This window comes from Pipistrellus hanaki (assembly GCF_964339955.1).
Source record: "Pipistrellus hanaki genome assembly, chromosome: 2".
In the NCBI taxonomy this organism is placed as follows: domain Eukaryota; kingdom Metazoa; phylum Chordata; class Mammalia; order Chiroptera; family Vespertilionidae; genus Pipistrellus; species Pipistrellus hanaki.
In genome coordinates, this window is record NC_140504.1 from 10,437,196 (window position 1) to 10,460,146 (window position 22,951).

Here is a 22,951-nt window from a genome sequence, read left to right on the forward strand (position 1 = left end):
AATTAAGAATAAGCAAATAAATGGTTTTATTTTTCATTCATTTATTTCTTCTCCAACACTCTTTTGTCTTTTTGTAAATTATCTTCTGACCAATGTCATTTTTCTTCTTGAAGACTTCTTTACACATTTCTCATAGAAAATGTCTGCTGGCATTGAATCTCCTCGGTTTTTGTTTGTCTAAGATAGTCTTTATTTCTCATTAATTTTAAAAGGTTATTTTGTGGGATATAGAATTCCAGGTTAGTGGGGGATTTCTCTCAATACTTAAAATATTTCACTCCACTCATTTCCTATTTCACATGCTTTCTGATGAGAAGTCACAGTAATTCCCTATAATTCTTATCCTTGTTCCCCTAAAAGTAAGCTTTCAAAATCATATTTCTTTCAATATTTTCTCTTTGTTTTGGTTTTCTGCAGTGTAAGTAAGATACGTTTATGTGAAAATTTGTGTATTTATCTAGTTGATGTTCTCTAAGCTTCTGAGATATGTTGTTTTGTGTCTGTCATTTACAAAATTCTTAGGTATAATTACTTCAAATATTTCTCCTGCTTCAATCTTTCCCTTCTTTTAGTATTCCAGTTGTATATGGTATGCCTCTTAAAATTATTCCATAGTTGTTGAAAATTCTGCTTCATTTTATTCATCTTTTTTTTCTTCTCTTTATATTTCATTTTGGGAAGTTTTACTTGACAAATCTTCAAGTTCACTGATTCTTTCCTCTACCACATCCAGTGTACCGATAAGCCCACTGAATACATCTGCATTTCTATTACAGGTTGTTTTCCATCTCTAGCATTTCCCTTTGGTCCTTTCTTAGAGTTTCCACTTTTCTGCTTACATTTTCCATCTGTTGCTCCATGCTGTCTACGTTTTCTACACTTCTTTCTTGACATGTTAATCAGAGTTATTTCAGATTCCCTGTCTAATAATTCTAATACCTATGTTACATCTAAGCCTGGTTCTGATACTTGCTTGTCTTTTAGGTTTCATATTTTTCTATTTTTTCTTTCATTTTCTTTTCAGAGTATCTTGAAAATATTTTTTGTTGAAAGGCAGACATGATGGATCAGCTAAAAGGAGCTGAGGTTAGAAAGAGTCAGTTTTATGTTAACCTGACTCAAAATTGGACTGTGCTTAAAGTTTACTATAATTGTAGGTGCCAATGGCTTCAGATTTCTCTAGTGTCCTTACTTCTATCTCTTCTGATAACTCTGGGTTTCCTTAGACTCCTCAGACAGAGTCTCCGGCTTCCAGCTCTTTATTTCCTAAGAATACATCAAAAAGAAAAAAAGAAACTAAGGATGAAAAACACTGTGACAGCAATCCACTGTTATTATATTGGAACACTACTGGTGTGGCGGCAAAGGTGTGGGGGAAGCGAAGCATTCTGTCATCTTGTGATTCAATCGCAGTGTTTCAGTGGGCCTGTGTCCTGGGCTGTGACCTTCACAATGTTTCTTATCTAGCTCTTAAGTCAGAAGGCTAGCGGGGGCTGGAGTGGGAGGAATGTCCTTCTCTGATGGAGAAGAGATTATTTTCCTCTGAAGGGTCCTCCTTTGTTATGGAGAATATTCTGGGCATGTTTCAGAATGGTTACTTTCTCTCTGAGAACTAGGAGAAGATCTGTCTTGGTTCCACACCAGGAGAATGTGATGGAATTCCTAGAAGTAAAACGTATGGCAGAGAGGGAGCCTCCCTTAGACTGGGCCCCAAATTGTTTAACTCTCCAGCGAATCCGCAGCAGCCGTCAGCAGTTAGAATCACCAGGTGTGTGTTCCAACCAGCTTATAGCGCTAACCTCATCTTTTGCGGTAGAGCAGATATTGGCTGTGGCTCTGAATTCACTTTTCCCTCCAGATTTTGTGTGGCAGTTTACCCTGTAACTTCAGCCCTATGCTGGGTCCAAGGAAACTCATAGATTTTCAGTTTGTTCGGCTTTTTCTTATGGTGAGGACAGGAGTAACGACTTCCAAGCTGGAACTAGAAATCCTCCAGATATTTCATTTCATCATTTTATTCTTCTAAACTCAAGAAAAAGAAGCTGAGAGTGTGACAAAATATTCCCACAGTAATGATTTATCATCCCAAGTGTGGGTAGAAATATTTTCTATTTGCCCTACTGCCATATCCAAAAGTAACCAAAAATACATCATATAAGAATGCACAGTTTTAGGCCAAGAATTTCATGCTGACAGTGATTGGTTGACATGGACGTCACATTTAGACTGCCATCTCTACTCCAAAGGCTGCATACAGTGTTTTCTTTTCTCTCTCTTCTTTACTCCACACTCAGTATTGAGTGTCATTTATTGAGAACGTTTTTTATATATATGCTGACAGCTCTTGGAACCATGAAATACTCTTATGTGTTTTGTTAAGCTATTTCCTACTGTGATATAGGACCATTTTGTTACATCTCTTGTTTTGGTCCTATGAACTTAGAAACTTAAATCTCCTTGTCTCACTGTAAAACATGCCCTGGAACTTGAAAGAATCAGAACTGAAACTAGGGGAGGATCCAAGATGGCTGCTCAGGTAGACACCTAACCGCAGCAGCACACAACAATTTCAATGGAATACAACTAAAACGTAGAGTGGAATCGGGGAAAGGGAGGGAGGAAGAGACTGAACATAAACTGTGCACCTATGGATGAGGACAATGAGGGAGGGGAGGGGGGCGGAGGGTGGGGTGGGAACCTGGTGGAGGGGGGAAGAAATGAGGAACCTTTGTAATAGTATGAACAATAAAGATTGATTAAAAAATAAATAAATAAAAAATAAAAGAAAAAAAAAGAAAAAGAAAAAAAAAAAAGAACTGAAACTATGGTGCAAGTTTACAGCGGCACCAAAAGAAAACCCAGTGTTCGAGGTAAAATATATTTTAATGAAATGTTTTTTTCAGTGAATGCAAAAACAACCATGATGAATAAAATGTAAAGCTTATAAATGACATTGGAATCAGTATACTATCATGTTTAAAGACTGCAGATCCTTCATACATGGGCCAAGCATGCAACCAACTCTTTAATTGCCCACAGCATAACTAAAACAGGTTACAGTCTCTCTCTCTCTCTCTCTCTTTCACTCTCTCTCTTTCTCTCTCTCTCTCTCTTTCTCTCTCTCAGAGTGCCCTTGAGCTTGTCTCCTGACATTGCGCCCACCTTACCAGCTGCAGATCTACACAGCAGAACTGGAATACATCTACTTCCTCCCTAATCTTCCTCTAGAATAGCTTGGATTCCAAGCCAACCTAACCACTGAATTATCAGTCCTAAGTTCCCCCTTTAGAATCTATTTCTTCTTAGAATAATTGATGATGAGAATATCCCCTTAGTTCAACAAAAACCTTGGCTACAAGGCTTTGAATTGGTCCTAGAGCCTCAGTAGGAAATGACATCAGTACACATTACTACCACCATCAAAAATGTCTGCAAATATGGATGATGTATTTTAATAGCCCCACACACAGACCAGCATAGTTTGGGCTGAGTTCCATCTGGCCAGTTCAGTTCCCTCTTCATGTGAGATGATGTCTGAGCTGCGTGTGGTTTTTACCAACATCAAGTCTCAGTTCCTGGTCACTTATGAGCAACTTCTCAAATAACAGAAGCAACACACACACACACACACACACACACACACACACACACATTTACTCCTGCAGAAAGAGTAGCAGATCATAAGCATAATGCAGTTTACTTTAAAATAGAGAAATATGACACTCTACAAAGGTTACCCTGCTTTGACTCCTCTTTCTGTGTGTCTCTCTCACACACACACTTTAATTATTTTTTAAATCCTATCTAATAAAAGAGTAATACGCAAATTAACCATCACTCCAACACAAAGTTGCAGCATCCATAGCCACAAGATGGTGGCAACCAATCCTCTCAGCCCCACTGGAGTCCTCCAGTCTTGGGGGGCAGCCACTGAGAGCAGGGCCTGCTTGGCTGTCGCTGGCAGCGACCCAGGAGTGGCCAAGCGAGCCCACAGACATCAGAGAACTACAGGGAGCAGGCCTAAGCCGTCAGTAGGACATTCCCTGAGGGCTCCCAGATTGGAGAGGTGAAGGTCAGGCTGAGGGGCCCTTCTTGCCCCCATGCAGGAACTTTGTGCACTGGGTCTCTAATATATATATATAGTAGTGATTCCAAGGAAGAAGAGAGAGAGAGAGAGAGAGAGAGAGAGAGAGAGAGAGAGAGAGAGAGAGAAAGAAACATCAATGATAAGAGAGAATTATTGATTGGCTGCCTCCTGCACATCCCACACTAGGGATCAAGCCTACAACCCAGGCATGTGCCCTGATTAAGAATCAAACCATGACCTCCTGATTCACAGGTCCATGTTCAAACACTGAGCCACACTGTCCAGGCTCACTTCAATTATTATTACACAGACTGTTCTACATCGAGAGGAGCTCCTCTTCCAGTTTAACACATTTACTTAATGTATGCATCGCCAATGATCCCTTCTGCTGTTTCCCCGGAACAGAGGCCTCAGGTTATATTCAGGTCTTCACTTCCGACAGGGTTTCCACCAGTGTGATTAAGGTTTTCAAAATATTGAAAGCAAATTTTAGCTAAGGCACCAAGTTACAATAAATAGATTTTCTATTTTGACAGATCAGCACCAGTCACTGGTAAAAATATCAAGATTTCAGTTGTCCTAAAAGTAAGGACAAATCTCAGTTCCCAGTCACTTATGAACAAGATGTTATAAAGATAAATGCATTTAGTTTAATAATACTCTTTTATTCCTTGATTGTATCCTTACTACCTCTTTTTTCTGTTAAAAAATTATTCTTTCATTAATTCATGATAAACTCATTTGGTTTTTAAATTCCTAGTTTGGCAAAATAAAAGTTTAAAACCATGAGTCAGACACCTAGAATTGTTTTGTGGGTTTGTTGTTTGTTATGGGCTGATTTGCTATGGGCTGATTTCCCCCCAACATTTGTATGTTGAAGTCATAACCCCCAATACCACAGAATGTGACTGTGTTTGAAGAGAGGGTCTTTCAATAGGTACTTACGTTAAAATGAGGTCATTAGATTGGACCCTAACCCAATATGACTGGTGTCCTTATAAGGAGGGGAATTATGGCACAGACACACACAGGGGGAAGACCATGTGAAGACACAGGGAGAAGATAGCCAAGGAGAAAGGCCTCTTAAGAAACCAACCCTGCCCTAACTGGCTTGGCTCAATGGATAGAGTGTCAGCCTACAGTCTAAGGGGTCCCGGGTTTGAGTCCAGTCAAGGGCACATGCCTGGGTTGTGGGATTGATCCCCAGTGAATTCCGTGCAGGAGGCAACCGGTCAATGATTCTCTCATCATTGATGTTTCTATCTCTCTCTCCCTTTCCTTTCCACTCTGAAATCAATAAAAATATATTTTAAACAAAGAAACCAAACCTACTGACAGTAAAACAAAGAAACCAAGCCTACTGACAGTTTGATCCTGAACTGCTAGCCTCCAGAATTGTGAGAAAGTAAATTTCTGTTGCTTAAGACACCCAGTCTGTGGTATCCTTTGTATGGCAGCCCTAGCAAACTAACATACTGTTGTTTGTATTGTTTTTGTAATTTTTCTCTTCCATAACATTCCAACATTTTAGGACTCTCACCTCAATTTAACATGGATCCGTTTTGTCTTGCAAATGGGCAAGTAGTTTGGCTTTGGAAAAGGGTGTCAATACTTCTTTTGAATCTGCTAGTACAGAGTAGACATTTAATATGTGTTGAAAGCTTGTGATTAAAAAAAATTACCCAAAAGATCACAGGGGAAATTAATTACTTAAGAAAATGCTTCACCATAGCTGGTTTGGCTCAGTGGATAGAGCATTGGCCTGTGGACGGAAGGGTCCCAGGTTTGATTCCAGTTAAGGGCATGTACCTTAGTTGCAGGCACATCCCCAGTAGGAGGTGTGCAGGAGGCAGCTGATCGATGCTTCTCTTTCTTTGATGTTTCTAACTCTCTGATCCCTCTCCCTTCCTTTCTGTAAAAAATCAATAAAATATATATATTTTTAAAGAAAAGAAAATGCTTCAACACACACCCAGCAGACAAACTGGCAGCTATTTTACCATCATCAGTAAGCCCAAATTTGAAAACCAAGATTCATTTGACAGAACTTGCTTCACAAGGACCTTTGGCAAGGAATCACTTCTCTCTCTCTCTCTCTCTCTCTCTCTCTCTCTCTCTCTCTCTCTCTCTCTCTCTCTCTTTCATTCTTCCTTTCACCCTTGTGATTATCGTTGTCCCACTCCAGGGGATTTTTCCGTCGGACTCCTTCAGGAAGGGAAGTTACTGCACAGACACTTTCTAGGCAGCACCTCCCTTCCTGGTCACCCAGTCAAGGAATCCCATTTGCAACCAAGTCCCGGTCAAGGTCATGAAAGCCTAGGTCCTCTCTGCGCCTTTAAAACCCACTTCCTTATTTCAGTGCCTGTTTTTGGAACACCTGTGATGCACTGAGAGACCGATTCCCCAGTTTCTCCAGCTCAGACCTGAGCGCCTCTTTCTGGGCACCTTGACCCTCACCCACAGAGTATGCATCATCCAAAGCTGTTGATGGTGATAAGGGCGCACGATCCTGAGCTTCCCAGCAGGGTTCCGAATACAGTATCCTCCATGCTCATCATTATTATCACTAGTTTCATACATTTAAAACAGAAATAGCAAGCCCTCCCAGAGTGGCTTAATGGTTGAGCATCAACCTATGAACCAGGAGGTCACGGTTCTATTCCCAGTGAGGGCACATGTCTGGGTTGTGAGCTCAATCCCCATTAGGGGGAGTGCAGGAGGCAGACAATCAATGATTCTCTCTCATCATAGATGTTTCTATCTCTCTCCCTCTCCCCTCCTCTCTGAAATCAATAAAAATATATTTAAAACAGAAACAATAATTCTTAGTGGATGGGTTGAGTTCTGGCTTGGTTGCAAATGGGAATCTTTAGTACCAAGGATATCTCATATTGAGCTGAATATCCTTCATCTTTGCAAAAACCTTTTCTTCACTGAGGGCATCCCGTACCTTGCTATAGAAAACTGAATTTTAAATAGGTTGTTCCCTACTTTTAGGCAGAACAACAAAGAAAAGTCGTTTTTCATGCAAGGATAAAATGCAACTTATCATCTTAACCAGGAAAATGGCCTTTCCCCATCACGTGTGACAGTGAGAAACGGTCTGAAAGGAGATTCTCGAATCCTGGTCCTGTGGAGGCAGGTTTCCTAACAAAACCTTTGTGTCACCTCAGCGCCAGCACTTTGCACGTGTGAATATCACAATACGCTCGCTCTGTGGGGAGTGTTAATGGGTACATCTGTTTGCCTCCCTGCACAGCCCAATGACATCTGAAAACACGTTTCCCCTTTCAGAAAAAATACCCAGTGAATGCTTGTTGGTGAACAGGCTTTAGTTACGAGGTGCCTTCGCCTTGCCACGTAAACTAAGATACTCGAATCCTTAAACAGCTGCTAACATGCAAGGACGCCATTTACTGTGGAGCCATCCAGTGCCTGGCATTTTTCCCCTCCAACTTCCATTAATGTGCAGACACTCTGCACCATTACCACTTCTTTAGAAAAACAACGTGATCTGTGCTGTGGGTGTCTTCTGTTATCCTGCCGATTTCCTGCAGGGAGAGAGACAGCACAGCAGCCCATTGCCGCAAACACAACCTGAAGATGACTCTTTACTGCTTGTGCAGAAGCAAGACTAAAGGCTGTAACAAGCTACCTCCATGCACCACGGCAGCTGAGAGTGTGGGAGGATTTCGCCTGCTGTGTCATTGCAAAGAGCAGCAGTATCAGCAGCTTCCAAATTCATTATGGATTGGTTATTTGTTTGTTTGCTGACTCACGTTAGAGCAGATGAATGCGTTCACTCGGCCATTCCGATTCCCGGAATGAATTTGAATGTTTTGCCCTGTCCCCCACCTTTAATTTAGCAGCGTCTCCCAAAATATTGCTTCTTGATTCAGCCGCGTTGTGAGATGGATATCTTCCCCCGTCTACCGCTTTATGCCAGATGTTTAAGATACCTTTGCCAGAGTGACATCAACTGGAAAAAGCGGGAACTGGAACCTCTAAGTATCACAGAGACCCCCAAACTCATATTTTTCTGCATTACTTAAAAGTACTGCTCAAATCATCCTTGTATAAGTACCACAACGATCGTCCCAGCTGCATTTGAAAAAGGACTTTTCAAATTGCTATATAAACAATAAAAACAGTGTTTATTATTATAAAAATAACCAAGAGAACTAAGAGAACTAATTAGTTCATAATTTTTTGACTTGTACTTGGAAAACATCCTGGCAATAATGATATGAGAGATTCTTCACTCGTCTTTCACATTAAAAAAAAAAAATAGATTTCAAAATAAATTTGCAGTATTATAAAATTAATGGGCAATTCATACTACTTATGGATAAACTTTATTGGGATAGTCATTCCTTTATTAGGCAAATATATATTTTAAAATCAGATACATAAGGCATCAACAATGCAAGTTGGGCTACAAATATGCATGAACCATGGATGTTTTCTGTCTCCTGGGAATTTACAATACTACCAGGTAAACCATTTACAATACATTTGGATAAAACCTTATGCATTGTGTTCATTGCCGTAAGAATGAGATAAGAATTTAAAGGAAGAAAATCAGTTGGCATTTTAATTGGAATTCAAAGAATAAGTAAGATTTTTTTTTTTTTAAATCATACAAATTAGCAATACTTTATTGTTGGGGTTTTTTTTTGTTTGTTTGTTTGTTTGTTCCTATAAGTAATCTTAAGCTTTGTTCTGGAACTAGGCTTGATTTTTAAGTTTAGCAAGTCTTCTTTGAACTCGATACCTCGTCCTCCTGAATGACAAGATTTCCCTCTCTGTCTGGTAGGAGCATCCCTATTTCTGGTCTCGTGTGAGCTCTAAACATTGCTCCTCCTGCTCCTGGCAGGTGGGTCTTTCTTGTCTCTGCTGAAGACCCCCAGCCTCCCAGCCTCCCCGCTAGCACCGCACACACACACACACACACACACACACACACACACCCACTTCCCACTGCCCAGGTCTTCCAGACTGTCTCTGTGCAGCCCTCTTCTTTCTGTGACTGCCCTGCAAATGCCAGCTGCCTCAGCTCCCCCGTCACCACCCCTAAATTCCTGTACCCCTGTTCTGCATGCTGGAATCTCAGACCGCACCGTGAGCTGGGACATTTTGCCTCCTTTGCTTCCCCCTCTTTAGGGTCCCGGGCCTGTGCTACCTGATGTCCAATATCCAAGGTATGCTGTTTCTTGTTTTCGTCTTCTTGTTTTACTTTTGTTGAAGGAGGGGAAATATATCCAGTGTCTTAGTCTGTTCTGGCTGCCTTAGCAAAATGGCACTGATTTCTCCCCGTTCTGGAGGCACGGAGCCCAAGATCAGGGTGTGCGCGGCAGCATGGTCAGGAGGAGGCCTTCCTGGTTGCATGTTTCTAAGGGGTCCTCACCCGGTGGAAGGGGTGAGAGAGCTCTCTCAGGCCTCCTTTGTAAAGACCCTGATCTCATTCATAAGGAACCCTCATGACCTAATCACTTCCCCCAGGCCCCACTCTTAATACCCTCACACTGGGCATTAGGATTTCAACATGCGAATTTGGGGGGGAGGGTTGAACCCAAACACCCGGACCATAGCACCCGCTTCCTCCAACTTGACTGGAAGTGGCAGTGTGACTACCGCAATATATTTTTATTATGGAGAATTTAGAATATACACAATTGTGGGGAATTTTGTGTTTTTGGGAGGTTTTTTTGACAGAATTTTTTAATGGAGTATTTATAGATTTATAAATAATAATGCATGAACTCAATAGCTTAAATTTGCACATCACACAACAAAGGTACCTAAAACAACATGAATGCTGGATTCGGTGTTTCGTTACAACTAAAATATTATCACGACCCAGCCAAGGCTGCTTTTTAAAATAGAACATGATTAATGTTCTCAATTAAAGACACATGCTGGAGGTTTTTATCCTCTCTCCTCTTCTCTGTTTTCTCTCTTTACTTGCATATCCAACATAGTCCTTCCTTTATACTGTGTCCCTTCTGAGTGTACTGCTATGTCATGGGTCCTTCGATGCCCAATATCTACTTAAAGAACTCCCTCAACCTACCAGTCTTAACTGAGATCTGTCTTTACGTGGAGTACATTGCCAGAACTTCAGTGTCCTATACACCTGACAGCTAGGGCACTTAGAAGTCACACCCTGGGGGTACACGTAGCTCCCGTGAGGAGACCCTGGACAGTGCTTATATGGAACCCCTTCATCTGAGATAACAAAGTCCTGTGACTCAGTGTAGCAAGTGGACTCTGGACTAGATTCAGCCTCTTTGTGACTGCACAGCTGCAGTCCTGGGATACGGTTCTGTTTTCAGTCCTTGGGGTGGGTATTAAACTCATTTCCTCATGCTGTTGGTACCAGAGGACTAGGAGTCTGCAGATGAGTGTCAGTCTGCGAACTGTTTGTGATCTGTCCCTGAGGACAGATCCTGAAACAATTAGAGCAGTTTGACAGAGAAATCTTATATCTGTGGAACCTATGCATTTTTGAAAAGTAGGTATTTTTTCAATCTTTTTTTTTTTGTTTATCTAGTAATCCAATTTTAAACTCTATTGTATCATAATTCACATAGCCACGTGCCCCTATTTTTTAAGTTTCCATTTAAACAAGTTTTGGCAAATTGTCCACCTACGTAATACAGAGCAACATGTAGGCTATGCTCATTGACTCTTAACTTTTTCTTGTGCTCAGTCTTTGTTACTGCTGAGTGGCACTTCCACTGTGTATTCTGCATTTGTTTACTCAGTTCACCTGTTGAAAGACATTTGTTCACATTTGGGGGGCCATAATGAATAAAATTACTGTAAGTATTAGTGTTCAAGTCTTGCAGTGGATTTATGTTTTATTTCTCTTAGGTCAATGCCTAGGATCAGGAGTTAGGTTGTAACAAAAATGTGTTAAACTACTTCAAAGTAGTGTGCTCCTTTACATTTTTACCAGCTATTTGCCTGATGGTCATTTGTCACCACCACTTGGTGTTGTGAGACTTTCAGCTTTCAGCAGTTATAGTGGGTAATGATACTGAAATGTGATTTTTGTTTCCTGATGATCAATAATGCTGAACTTTTATATGCTTATTGGCTATATATTTTTTGGAAGTGTCTGTTCAAATCTTTTGGCCCTGCTATTGCATTTTCATGTTAAGAAAATGGTTCCCGCCAGGCCCGAAACAGCTTGCTCCTCGCCTGTACCTGCCCACGGCTGCCTCTCAGACATGGCTGGAAACTTTTGCGGGAACTTGAGGGTCTGCTGAATCAAGTGATGAAGGCTTAGATCTGGATGTGTTGAGTTAGTATAGCGCTGGGGTGTTGATCTGTGAGTGCCTTGGGTGGGGCCTGGATGAGGCTGGTTGACCTATTTGAAAATGTCTTCTGTGTGAAGTGTATCATTGGGCATGTGGAGGTATTATTGATATGAGAAAATGCTAAGTAACAGAAAAAAAAAAAAAAAAAAAAAAAAAAAAAAAAAAAAAAGAAAATGGTTCCCTATATATTTTGTCTATTTATCTCCCATTTACCCTCTCTTCCACCTCCACCCCATCCCCCTGCCACAATCATTACACTGTTGTGTACATCCATGAGTTTTTTGGTGTTTTTTTTTTTTTTTCTTGTATTTTTTAAATAAGAACTTGGTAAAACATATGCATTACAAGTATTTTTTCCAAATCCATGTTTTGGCTTTAAAAGTTCAAAAACAAAGGTTTTTAAAAATGCTGCAGTGCCTTTTACTGATATCTCTGGACTTCGCTTTTTTGTCTTATCTAAAAAAATCATTGCTACTCCACACTTATAAACATGTTCTTGTTTTACTTCTGTAAGTTTTAGAGTTTTTCCTTTTTAGGCTGATGATCCATTTTTTTATCCATCTTATTTTTATGTGTGATATGAGAAAAGGATTGAGGTTCATTTTTTCCCCATAAATTTATCCAGTAGTTCTAACATTTAAAAGACTATCATTTTTCTGTTGAATTGTCTACCTTTATCTCAATACCACATCTTAGTTTAGCTTTAAATGGCAAAGCTTTGTATAGTGTAAATTCTCTTAATTTTTCTTTTCCAAATTGTTTTGACTATTCTGGGTCACTTGAATTTACACATAAATTTTGTTTACAAGACTGCCAGAATTTTTACTTGAATTCCATTATTTATACATCAAATTAGGGATAATTAACATTTATAAAAGTGAGTCTTCCAATTCACAATTATGGTACACAGGCAGTCCTCAGGTTACAGCAGACTCCACGTTCGTTGTTTCGTGGTTACATCGCCATCTCCCATTTATTTATAAAAAAAAAAAAAAAAAAAGTTCTGTCATTTCGCTGTATGTACCTATGTGCTTAATGTTTATTATTTATTTACCACAAAGTCAGGAATTATCTTTCAACTTTTTTTACTGTTTCACTTCATTACTGCTGAGTATGTGCTCCATGAGAGTGACGTAGGTGCTTATGTAATTGACTTACAGAGAAAATCGTGTTACTTCGTGCATAAGAAAGGATCTTGACGCAACCCGAGGACCTATATCTCCATCCACTTAGATTTTCTTTCATTTCTTTTTCTTAATATATTTTATTGATTTTTTACAGAGAGGAAGGGAGAGGGACAGAGAGTTAGAAACATCAATCAGCTGCCTTCTGCACAATCCCCACGGGGCACATGCCCTTGACCAGAATCAAACCTGGGACCCTTAAGTCCGCAGGCCAGATGCTCTAGCCACTGAGCAATGACAGCCCTAAACCGGTTAGGGCTTTTTAGCTCAGAGTCTAGCCACTGAGCTAAACCGGTTAGGGCTTTTCTTTCATTTCTTACCAACTTATGTGGTTTTCATTGAGCGTCTTGAACAAATTTTGTTATATTTGTCCCAAAGTATTTCATGTTTTCTAATTCTACTAAGTGATAGCTTTTACATTTCAATTACCAATTATGTTGCCAGCATGTAGAAATACTAGCAAAACTGAATTATGTCTATTGAGCTTGCACCTTACCTTACTCAAAATCAATTCTAGTTTGTTTTTTAGGATTTTCAACCTTTGATCATGTCTCCTGCAGAGTTTAATTTCTTACAATATGCATATTCTTTCTACCGTAACTTCATAGGTTATCTGGATATTCTGTACAGTATTAAATAGAAAAGGTGACAGCAGGTATCTTGTCTTCCCCAAATCTTAGGAGAAAAACAAACCATTATGTATGTTAACTGTAGGTTTTTCAGATACTCCCTGTCAAGTTCCCTTCTAATTCTAGTTTTACCATAGATGGATACTGAATTTTACTGTACACATTTTCTGCACCTAGTCAGATGACCATGTCTCCCCATCCCGTGTTAATTTGGTGAATTACATTGGTTTTTGTAAATTCTAGTGATTCATATTTAAAAACAAATTTGTGGTAAAATACACGTAACATAATTACCTTTTTAACCATGCTTAAGAGTACCTACTGGTGAGTGTCATTAAGTACATTTATTATTGTGCGACCAATCTCCACAGCTTTTTCATCTTGCATAATTGAAACTCTGTTTCCATTAAACAGTTCCCCATTTCCTTCTGCCCCTTTTAATTCATTTAAAATATATATTTTTATTGATTTCAGAAAGGAAGGGAAAGGGAGAGACAGAAACATCAATGATGAGAATCGTTGATCTGCTGCCTTATGCAGGGAATCGAGACCCTACTATGAATTGAGCCTAAAACCCATGCATGTGCCCTTGACCAAAATCGAACCCAAGACTCTACAGTCCTCAAGCCGGCACTCTATTCACTGGGCCAACCCAGTTAAGGCTCATTTTTTTTAACGAAAATTTCAGTCTGTGATCAATTGGAAAAAGTTGGCCTTCACCTCAGAAAGTTTTATAAGCCATGTTCTAAGTCATCTTATTAATAATAAAAAGAAAGCATTTTTAAATTTTCTATATTGTTGAAAATATTACATATGCCCCCTTTTCCCACTGACCCCTTATAGCCCACCCCACCCCCTGCCCAGGCCTTCACCACACTATTGTCTGTGTCCATGGGTTATGCATATATGTATACAAGTTCTTTGATTTAAAAAAATTTTTTTAAACATGTTCTTGGCTTGCAAATTCGTTTAAAGTCCCACCAAAAAGAAAAATGCATCAGTGTTTGGGGAGAACAAATATACATCACTTCAAAGTAGGTAAAATTAGACTGTTTTTAAAGCAATTTATTTCACTCAGACTGTGATTTCTTTTTTAGGTATTCTGGATGACTGCTTGACCATAAACAGAAGCACAAGCCATTTTCTCCTGTCCTCTTTGACTCCTCTACACTTCAGTCCTGGCTGAAGCATCCTGCTGTCATTCATGGACAAGTAATGTTTGGGTTTTTTTATTGATTATGGTATCACATAATTGTCCTCACCCCCCCATTGCCATTCAAAACCCCTCCCCACGTATGCTCCCACCCCCCTGTTGTCCATGACCACTGGTTAGGCTTATATGCATGCACACAAGTCCTTTGGTTGATCTCTCCCCCTTACCCTCACCCTCCCTTACCTTCCCTCTGAGGTCTGACAGTCTGATCGCTGCTTCTCTGTCTCTGGGTCTGTTTTTGTTCATCCATTTATGTTGTTCATTATTTCCCCTAGATGCGTGAGATCATGTGATCCAAGAAATACCCTTATAAGAACTGAAACCGAGACAAGCCATAATGGTTGTGCTGAGAGGCAAATAAATCAGTCTGTAGTGAGTTCCTTTCTGGGCCAACAGTTCTTTTGAGTCCCAATTTCAATGTCAAACAGTGCCTTATGTGTACATGTCAGCCATATTTCAGATCTGGTTGGTGGCCAAACGGTGGTGATGCAGGTCCGACTGTCTCTGGTTTGGTCCTGGGCATCCTTCAGCGTCGCACAGCTCCTGTCTGCTAATATGGCAAGGCGTTGTCAGCGCCCTCCATCTCTGAACTGTTTCGTCTTCATGGCTGGAGCACACCTGTCTATTCCTCTCTGTTGCAGGAATCCACATGGTCTCGGAATTTATAGAAAATATCCCTTTATTAACTTCTGATCGAGAATATGTTTGTATATTTTCAGAAAAGTAATGTTTTTTAATCAAAAACAAAAACAAACTTTACTAAGAATTTCTAGTTTAATAATCATTGGCTCGCCTTTTGACATACTCGGGGCTTAACATGTGGATGGGGTTTCATTCATTCATGCATGCATTCATTAATTCATTTTCAAGACTAAACTCTATCACTCAATTTTAGTTCATGACATCTGTTTTTCACAAATTGAGGGTTTTAAAGTATGTGGGAATGATGTATACATCAGATGTGTACTGTCCTATTTTCATCAACCAAATATCCCTATAACTTGAGACTGTTTGAAGGAATAAAACTTCTAACACAGAAGTATACTATATAATAGTTTATTTTTCTCATTTTACTATTTTTACATTTTATGCACAAATATTTTTATCTGAGTAAAAATAGAAAATAACTGTTTTATGTAAAATTACAAAAAAAATAAAAACCACAAAGAAATACATAATTATTATTATGACAGTATAAGTGTCTTTATTTAAAGAGTAAAAATGTATGCAAAAATCTTCCTCCCTTGTACAAAAAATTGAGAATTTATTTTTCTGGCAGCAAGTGAAATATCACTAAATATCAATATTTTTACACTTCCTAGATATGAAGACATTAAGTTAGTCACAGGTTGTTTTGCAGTTATGAATCTAAAAACATTTTTGTGCTATTTCAAAGATACACTGGTTCTTTTTAAAAGGCAGTACATAAAATGATGAATATGGAAAGTAGCAGACCTTGACGTACATATCTGGAGGTACAAATCTTTAAAGAAATATCATACTGAGTTTCACCAGTAGTCAGGGGAGAAAAACAACTAAACAAACTTTCCTAATTAACTGACATAGACTGATACAAAATGAATATGATTAATTGATTCATGTGAAGATCAACCACACAGAGCAATTCTGCCTTAATTTGATTTTCTGATGCCAACACAAATCTCCAAACTTCAGGCTAGTTCTATACCTATACAGGTGGCTCAGGGAGAACCTCATGTGGAAAACAAGTTTTAAAACAAAAATGAACAATTCATTATTCTTGTACTTAAGGTATAAAAGATGACCAATAATTTTATCTTTCTTCCTTTAAATATATCGTAAATTCTCCTATGAAAAATTCATACATAAAACGTAACAAAGAATGAACAGTGTGAATTACGGTATACTTTCTTTCATAATTTTTCTATATGGGAAAAGACTACTTGACTTCTGATAACTGTAACCTCAACAAGGACAGTGAAAATCGTTTACTGTAACTTGACACAAAGTAACAGAAATTTCTTGAATCAATTGGGGAAACTACCTATGTTATAAAATAAGAAGCAATGAACAAAAAAGAAAAAAACTTGATCATGTATGAGAACTGTCTCTGTCCAAATTGTAATGAATAATAAAAACTTATAGAAAAAAATGAAGAATGTGTTGTTTTTTAAGCATCTGAGAAATACTACAGAAGAAATAATAATTTGACTTTAGAGATCTAAAAGAAATGTGGCTGTTCCTTACCTTAAAAAATAAAAAATGTATACACTCACACACCTATAACTGAGATATAAAGGAAGTCTGCCATCCTGGCTCGAATGTTAACATAATGCCACCTTAAAAGCATTTCAAAAGTCAAGTATTTTAAGCTCTAGAAAATATACCAGAATAGTGTAATTTTTTAGAACTATAAGTGATTTGTCAATTCCCTAAGCCATAAGTGGATGGTGCAAAACCTTCTTTTTAGCCATTAACTATCTGAAAGTAGGGCTTTTGTACATTAATTCATATTGCTAGTCTACTCAGATATCCTTGCAACCATTGCACCCAATATCTAATAATAATTTGTCAGTCTATTTTGTGTGTGTTTATAAAATGGTACCAGTGGGATGTTACAAACTTTGTTCCTTTTTAGGTGTGTACAGCAGTCTTAAAGGACTTAATACAGTCAAATAGATGGACCAACATTATACTTTGTAGCCCCACAGCACAGCACTTAACATTAAAGTTATCAGACAAGGGGATCACAGACCTCTCCTCCTCTCCTCGTTCCTAAAAGCCCTGTCTCCTGTGGTTCATTCCAAATGCTGTTTAGTATACTGACCGCAGCAACTGCTAGCAATGCCACGGTGCCTATATTACCATGGCCCTTTCCTTCTGGCTAGTCAAAAGCATTAACTAACCCTCATAAAGCTGTTCAGAGGGGTGAATTTAAAGTAAATGATGAGGGAGAAGGTGCATAAAGTAATATTTGAGAATAAATCTTCTGTTATAAGAGGATTAGAACTTATTTGCCATATCTCACATCAGGATTTGTACATAATACCTTAAAACAAACAACAAAAGAAAGCAAGGAGAGTGAGCAAGCAAACAACAACAAAAAAATACATATTTCTAGCCACTTCTGCTTAGTGTTAGTTTGTGGTTAAGTAAAGAGTTTCATATTTATAAGAATTATTTAATTTTTTAAGATTAAAAAAATGAGTTATTGCCTTTTCAAATATCTTTCCTTTTGAATATTATGTCTTTATATGTGTGTATATCTGTATTTATAGGAAATGGTCATGTGGACATGTATATATATATATCTGTATACTCAGATATATATTCAAAAGGAGAAATTAAATAAATGGGCAATTTTGCTTTAAGAGAAAACTGCCTGTACTGGAGATAAGACTTTCGTTTTAAACTATTTGCAAATAATTTCCTAATATCTTAAAAGGTGAAGTACTGCTGACTGATTTAAAGTCTTCATTTCATCAGAAACTCAATGACCATTGAAGCTGCTCTACATAAACCAACATGAAAGAGTAATTTAAAAGAGAGAGAGAGAGAGAGAGAGAGGGAGGGGGGCGGGGGGAGGGAGGGAGGGGAGACAAACCAATTTTCTGGCTGAGTTATACCTTCTCGGTTTTTTAGATCTCTGACAGGAAAAAGAGATCATTTCAAGATTTTTGTAATAGTTGGTTTATTAGATTCAATGCTTCTCTTAGAATAATTTAAATTCTTGACCTGACATGAATCTATACAAAAACCTGAGCCAGATTTAAACCTGGATCTCCCTCTTCAGCACTGCTCTTCTGCCAGTTGACTTCTTTGTCCTTTGCTTGCAAATATATAAATTACTTTAATAACTTGATACTAATAGTTTAGTAATTAATATTATACTTTTATTTGATATGACTATTTTAGCTCTGCCTGATTAGATGAAACAGGCACACATGCTTTCTCTGTTAAAGTTCCATTTTCTGGTTTTATGTAAAGCAACATCTAAAGCAGCAGAGAGGGTAAACAGTTATACTTTCAAAAATAGGTAAGCCAGACTGTTTCCTGAAGATACTTCATTTATTTTTTATCCTCAGATGCTGCTGGCTATTTTTGGTAGGGCTAGACATTAATACTGACCAGTTTAGTTTTCCTGACTGTTAAACTACCCACAATGAACCTGCCTTCATACTGAAGCCATTGTGGTGATCCTGTAACATACACATATTCTAAAATATATGCTCAAAGTAAAAAGATCCAAATTCACAAGAGTATGAAATATTTATAAAAAAATCATGCATCAGACTGTACAGTCTAGAAATAAAGGAAGATCCAAATTCAGTAATAAAGGTAAGAGCAATGCTTGCTCTCATAGTTAAGAAAAACCTTGAAAGCCCAGCGGGTCCTGAGCTCAGTTATCCTTTTCTGCTTGCAGGGAAGCTGCCGCCAGGGCTACTGCCGTGACAGGCTGGGCGATTCCATGGAGCTGCATCTTTGCAAGTTTCTTCTGTTCACACTCTGTGACCAAACGGTTCAACTCTGCCGCACTGTATCCAATAAGAGTCTTCAAGTCACAGACAAATTTGTACACAAATCTCTTGCCCTGAACTTTACAAATCATGTCCCCATCATAATAATACCTTTAAAAAGAGAAAAACACATCAGTACTATATAAAAAGTAAAGAGTTTGGACTTCCCACAGTATTTCACACTCTTCCATAAACAGCAGACTAGGAGAATACGGCATCTATCGTAACAGAAGTTAACATGGAAGTTACATAGAAATATTTAATGTTACTATGCAAGGAAACTTCACAACATTACTTACTACAATTTCAATGCTCAGCACTCCAAAACTTTACATACTACATTTTATACAATTAGGATGAAACACTGATTTAAAAACAAACATTACTAAATAAAACAAAAACCTTTGGGAGCAGTAACAGAACTTATGGACAGGGGCTTAGAGTCAGGATGCTGAGATTCGAAATCTATCTTTATTTATACTGTAATTTCCTTTGAGACCAGAAGAAAGCCACATTTTCCCTAAGCTTTAATTCCTCTTCTATAAAATAAGATGTAAAACAGTACTTACCCTCATAGAACTGTTGAGGATTAAAAGGATTATCTTTGCAAATTGCCTAAGCATATAAACTAGGACATAATCCTCTATAAAATATAAGCTATGTTAATAATTAAGAACCATATAATGCGAAGAAATTTTTACTTATATTGGATTGTTGGAATGTCCACAATTCTTTTCTGTCTTATACAAAACCCTACGATGTGTAACCATGCCTTCAGTTAATATGTAAAGACTTTCCTTTCAGAGAAATTCACCAAACCCAATAGGGAACCTCAAAAGTATAGGTAAACAGAGAAAAAGAAACAACACAGAAAAATGGGAAGTAGTGCATCACTAAGAAACAATGCGTCTGAGCCTTGGGGAAATCACTCCACAACAGTGATTTTCAACCTTTTTCATCTCATGGAACACACAGTAAATTACTAAAATTCTGAGAGGCACACACAATATATATTTTTTACAGATCTGACAAAAAAAAAAAAAGTTATAATTTTGATTCTGACACACCAAAAAACTATTGTTGAATTGGCTGTTGTCATTTTTTATTTGACAATCTAAGGGAAAAGAGGTCAGTGCCCCTGACTAAATAGGTATAGCATAACAATTCTTGCAGCACAATGGTAGAAAACCACTGCTCTAGAAGTCTAGTTTATTGCTGCTTTCTATGGAAACAGAAATAGAACGGAATTTATATTTAACTCAGAAAACACTTTATTTACCACTATGCCCTGCCAATCCCAATTCCAATAAAAAGGGGCGGAAGGCAGGGCCGGCAGACTGTGGAGCCTTTATGTTAAAATTACACTGCCTATTTGCACCCATTTGACAAGAGTCGTTAGTGACTTATTACAAAAAGAACATTTGCAAAAGTACCAATGGTATAAACTACCATATTTAGCAGGGTTTCATTATAAAAGTTACTCCATTTAATTGAGTTCATTAATGAAATAACTGACCTAAACACAGGAAATCATGTCATCTTTTTCTAAATGCAGAACAGCAAAAAACAGAATAGTCATGTTCATTTCCCCCCCGCCCCAGTAAGAGATTTAACATCGGCTGTAATCTTGTGTTCCCTTTTGTGCCAATTAGGTTAAAACATAATTTAGATCTCAGTCCACAAACCACCAAATGCTTGGCATCCAGTTTAAAATGCTACTGGCATTTTAATTTCTTAAGTAAATCCTATATAATAAAAGCATGGTATGCAAATTGTCCCCTGGACTGGGAGGTCATCCGGGAGTTCGACCTGGGGGCAGGGCCGGCAGGGGGAAGGAAGGGAACACCCAGCTGGCAGCTGCTAAGGACCATACCAGTGTATGAATTTGTGCACTGGGCCTCTAGTTTCTACATAATATGTAAGGCTGTACAAGCAGACACCATAGAAAAAAGGAAAATTAAACCTCAGAGGGAAGGTCAGGGAGAGATCAACCAAAGGACTTGTATGCATGCATATAAGCCTAACCAATGGACACAGACAACAGGGGGGCGGGGTGAGGGCATGAGGGGTGTAGGGGGGTAATGGGGTATAAGGACACATATATAACACCATAATCAATTTAAAAATTTTAGAAAAATTTTAAAAAAAGAAGGGAAGTGGTTTTATATTTCAAAAAGAAAAATTAAGTTGATATAGTCTTAAGTTTCTAGGCAAAAGGTGATAAAAAAATTTACATATGTTAAGTTTTAATTTTACTTAATACTTCCTTCAATCTAGAAGATAAATTACACAACCACCAGCAATTCATTGCATTTGTCCCCTCTATAAAATGAGGAAAGTTGAAAGGTACACAATACCTGAATTTTCATGGTCATGATTTATTTCCTCCCTCTTTTAAAAAAATTTTTATTTTTTTAACCTTCTACAATATATTGTGAAATATTCTACTCAAACAAAAAGGACAAAAAAGTGAACAGCTCAGTGATTACAAATTGCACATTCACCTGTTAAATATGACTCAGATCAGGAAACAACACTGCCAGGAACCCAGAATCCCCTCCATAGCTACTCCCAATCATCACTTTCCCCGCCCCAAAGATAAACACAATCCTGTCTCATGCTCATTATCTAGTGCTTTTATTTATAGTTTTTCCACCCAAAATGTGATTGGGAATCGAACCATGACCTTGGTTCACAGGTGGACCCGTAACCATTGAGCCATGCCAGCCGGGCCAAAAATCCATCCTAAATGCTGTAACTTAGTTTTCCTGCTTTTTAAAAAAATATATTTTTATTAATTTTTTTATAGAGAGGAAGAGACATCGATCAACTGCCTCCTGCACACCCCCTACAGAGTGTTCCCACAACCAAGGTACATGCTCTTGACCAGATTCTAACCTGGGACCCTTCAGTCTGCAGGCCGATGCTCTATCAACTGAGCCAAACCAGTAAGGGCAGTTTTTCTGCTTTTTCCACTTTACTATTTAAATGCATTCATACAGGATATGAACAGGTCTGGAGTTGGGGGGGGGTTTGAATTCTTTCACTAAAAATTATATTTACGAGATTCAGTATCTATGCTTGTAACAACAGTTCATTTTCATGGGTGCGTAGTATATTCTCTTGTATAGCACAATTTATTTATTCACTCTACTGTTGACAGATACAGGCATCCTATATATAAAAACCCAGAGTCTGTAACATCCAAAACGACTGAAGGCTCCACCGACTGGAAATCAGTCCTGCAGTCAGTGCTGGGTTGCTGTGGCAACAGGGGAGGCTGACCCTCTGAACCCTAAAGGACACTTAGCACACAAAACCACTCTATCAACACAGGGTAGCAGCCAAAATACGGAGACAAAGAAACAGGTCAAAGATGAAAGAAATGGAGGAAAGCAAACTACAGGGTATAGAGTTCAAAACCATGGTTATAGGGTTTTTCAAGAATTTTCTAGAAAAGGCTGATAAATTTAGTGAGACCCTCAAGGATATGAAAAAGGACTAACTGGGAATTAAGCATACACTGACTGAAATAAAAAATAATATATAGCCGGGACCGGTTTGGCTCAATGGATAGAGCGTCGGCTTAGGGACTGAGGGGTCCCGGGTTCGATTCCGGTCAAGGGCATGTACCTTGGTTGTGGGCATATCCCCAGTGGGGGGTGTGCAAGAGGCAGCTGATCGATGACTCTCTCTCATCGATGTTTCTAACTCTATCTCTCTCCCTTCCTCTCTGTATAAAATCAATAAAAAATATATTTAAAAAAAAAAAATAATATATAGAGATCCAACAGCAGACTAGAGGATCGCAAGAATCAAGTCAAAGATTTGAAATACAGAGATGCAAAAAACACTCAACTGGAAAAGCAAAAAGGAAAAAGAATCCAAAAATATGAAGATAGAGTAAGGAGCCTCTGGGACCACTTTAAGAGTACCAAAATCAGAATTACGGGGGTCCCAGAAGAAGAGAGAGAGCAAGATACTGAAAACCTATCTTGAAGAAATAATGACTGAAAA

At 38.4% G+C, this 22,951-nt stretch overlaps 1 protein-coding gene across 4 annotated transcripts in view; it reads right to left on the minus strand.

The window, feature by feature from the left end:
- Positions 1 to 15,478: 15,478 nt before the first annotated feature.
- The window catches only part of GABPA (GA binding protein transcription factor subunit alpha), a 30,965-nt gene continuing 23,492 nt past the window's right edge, over positions 15,479 to 22,951 (minus strand). For all 4 annotated transcript variants that reach the window (XM_084871402.1, XM_084871399.1, XM_084871400.1 and 1 more), the window contains exon 10: positions 15,479 to 19,045. In XM_084871402.1, the coding sequence (XP_084727528.1) occupies positions 18,817 to 19,045 (229 nt within the window). In that variant the 3' untranslated portion in view covers positions 15,479 to 18,816. The remainder of the gene's footprint in view (positions 19,046 to 22,951) is intronic.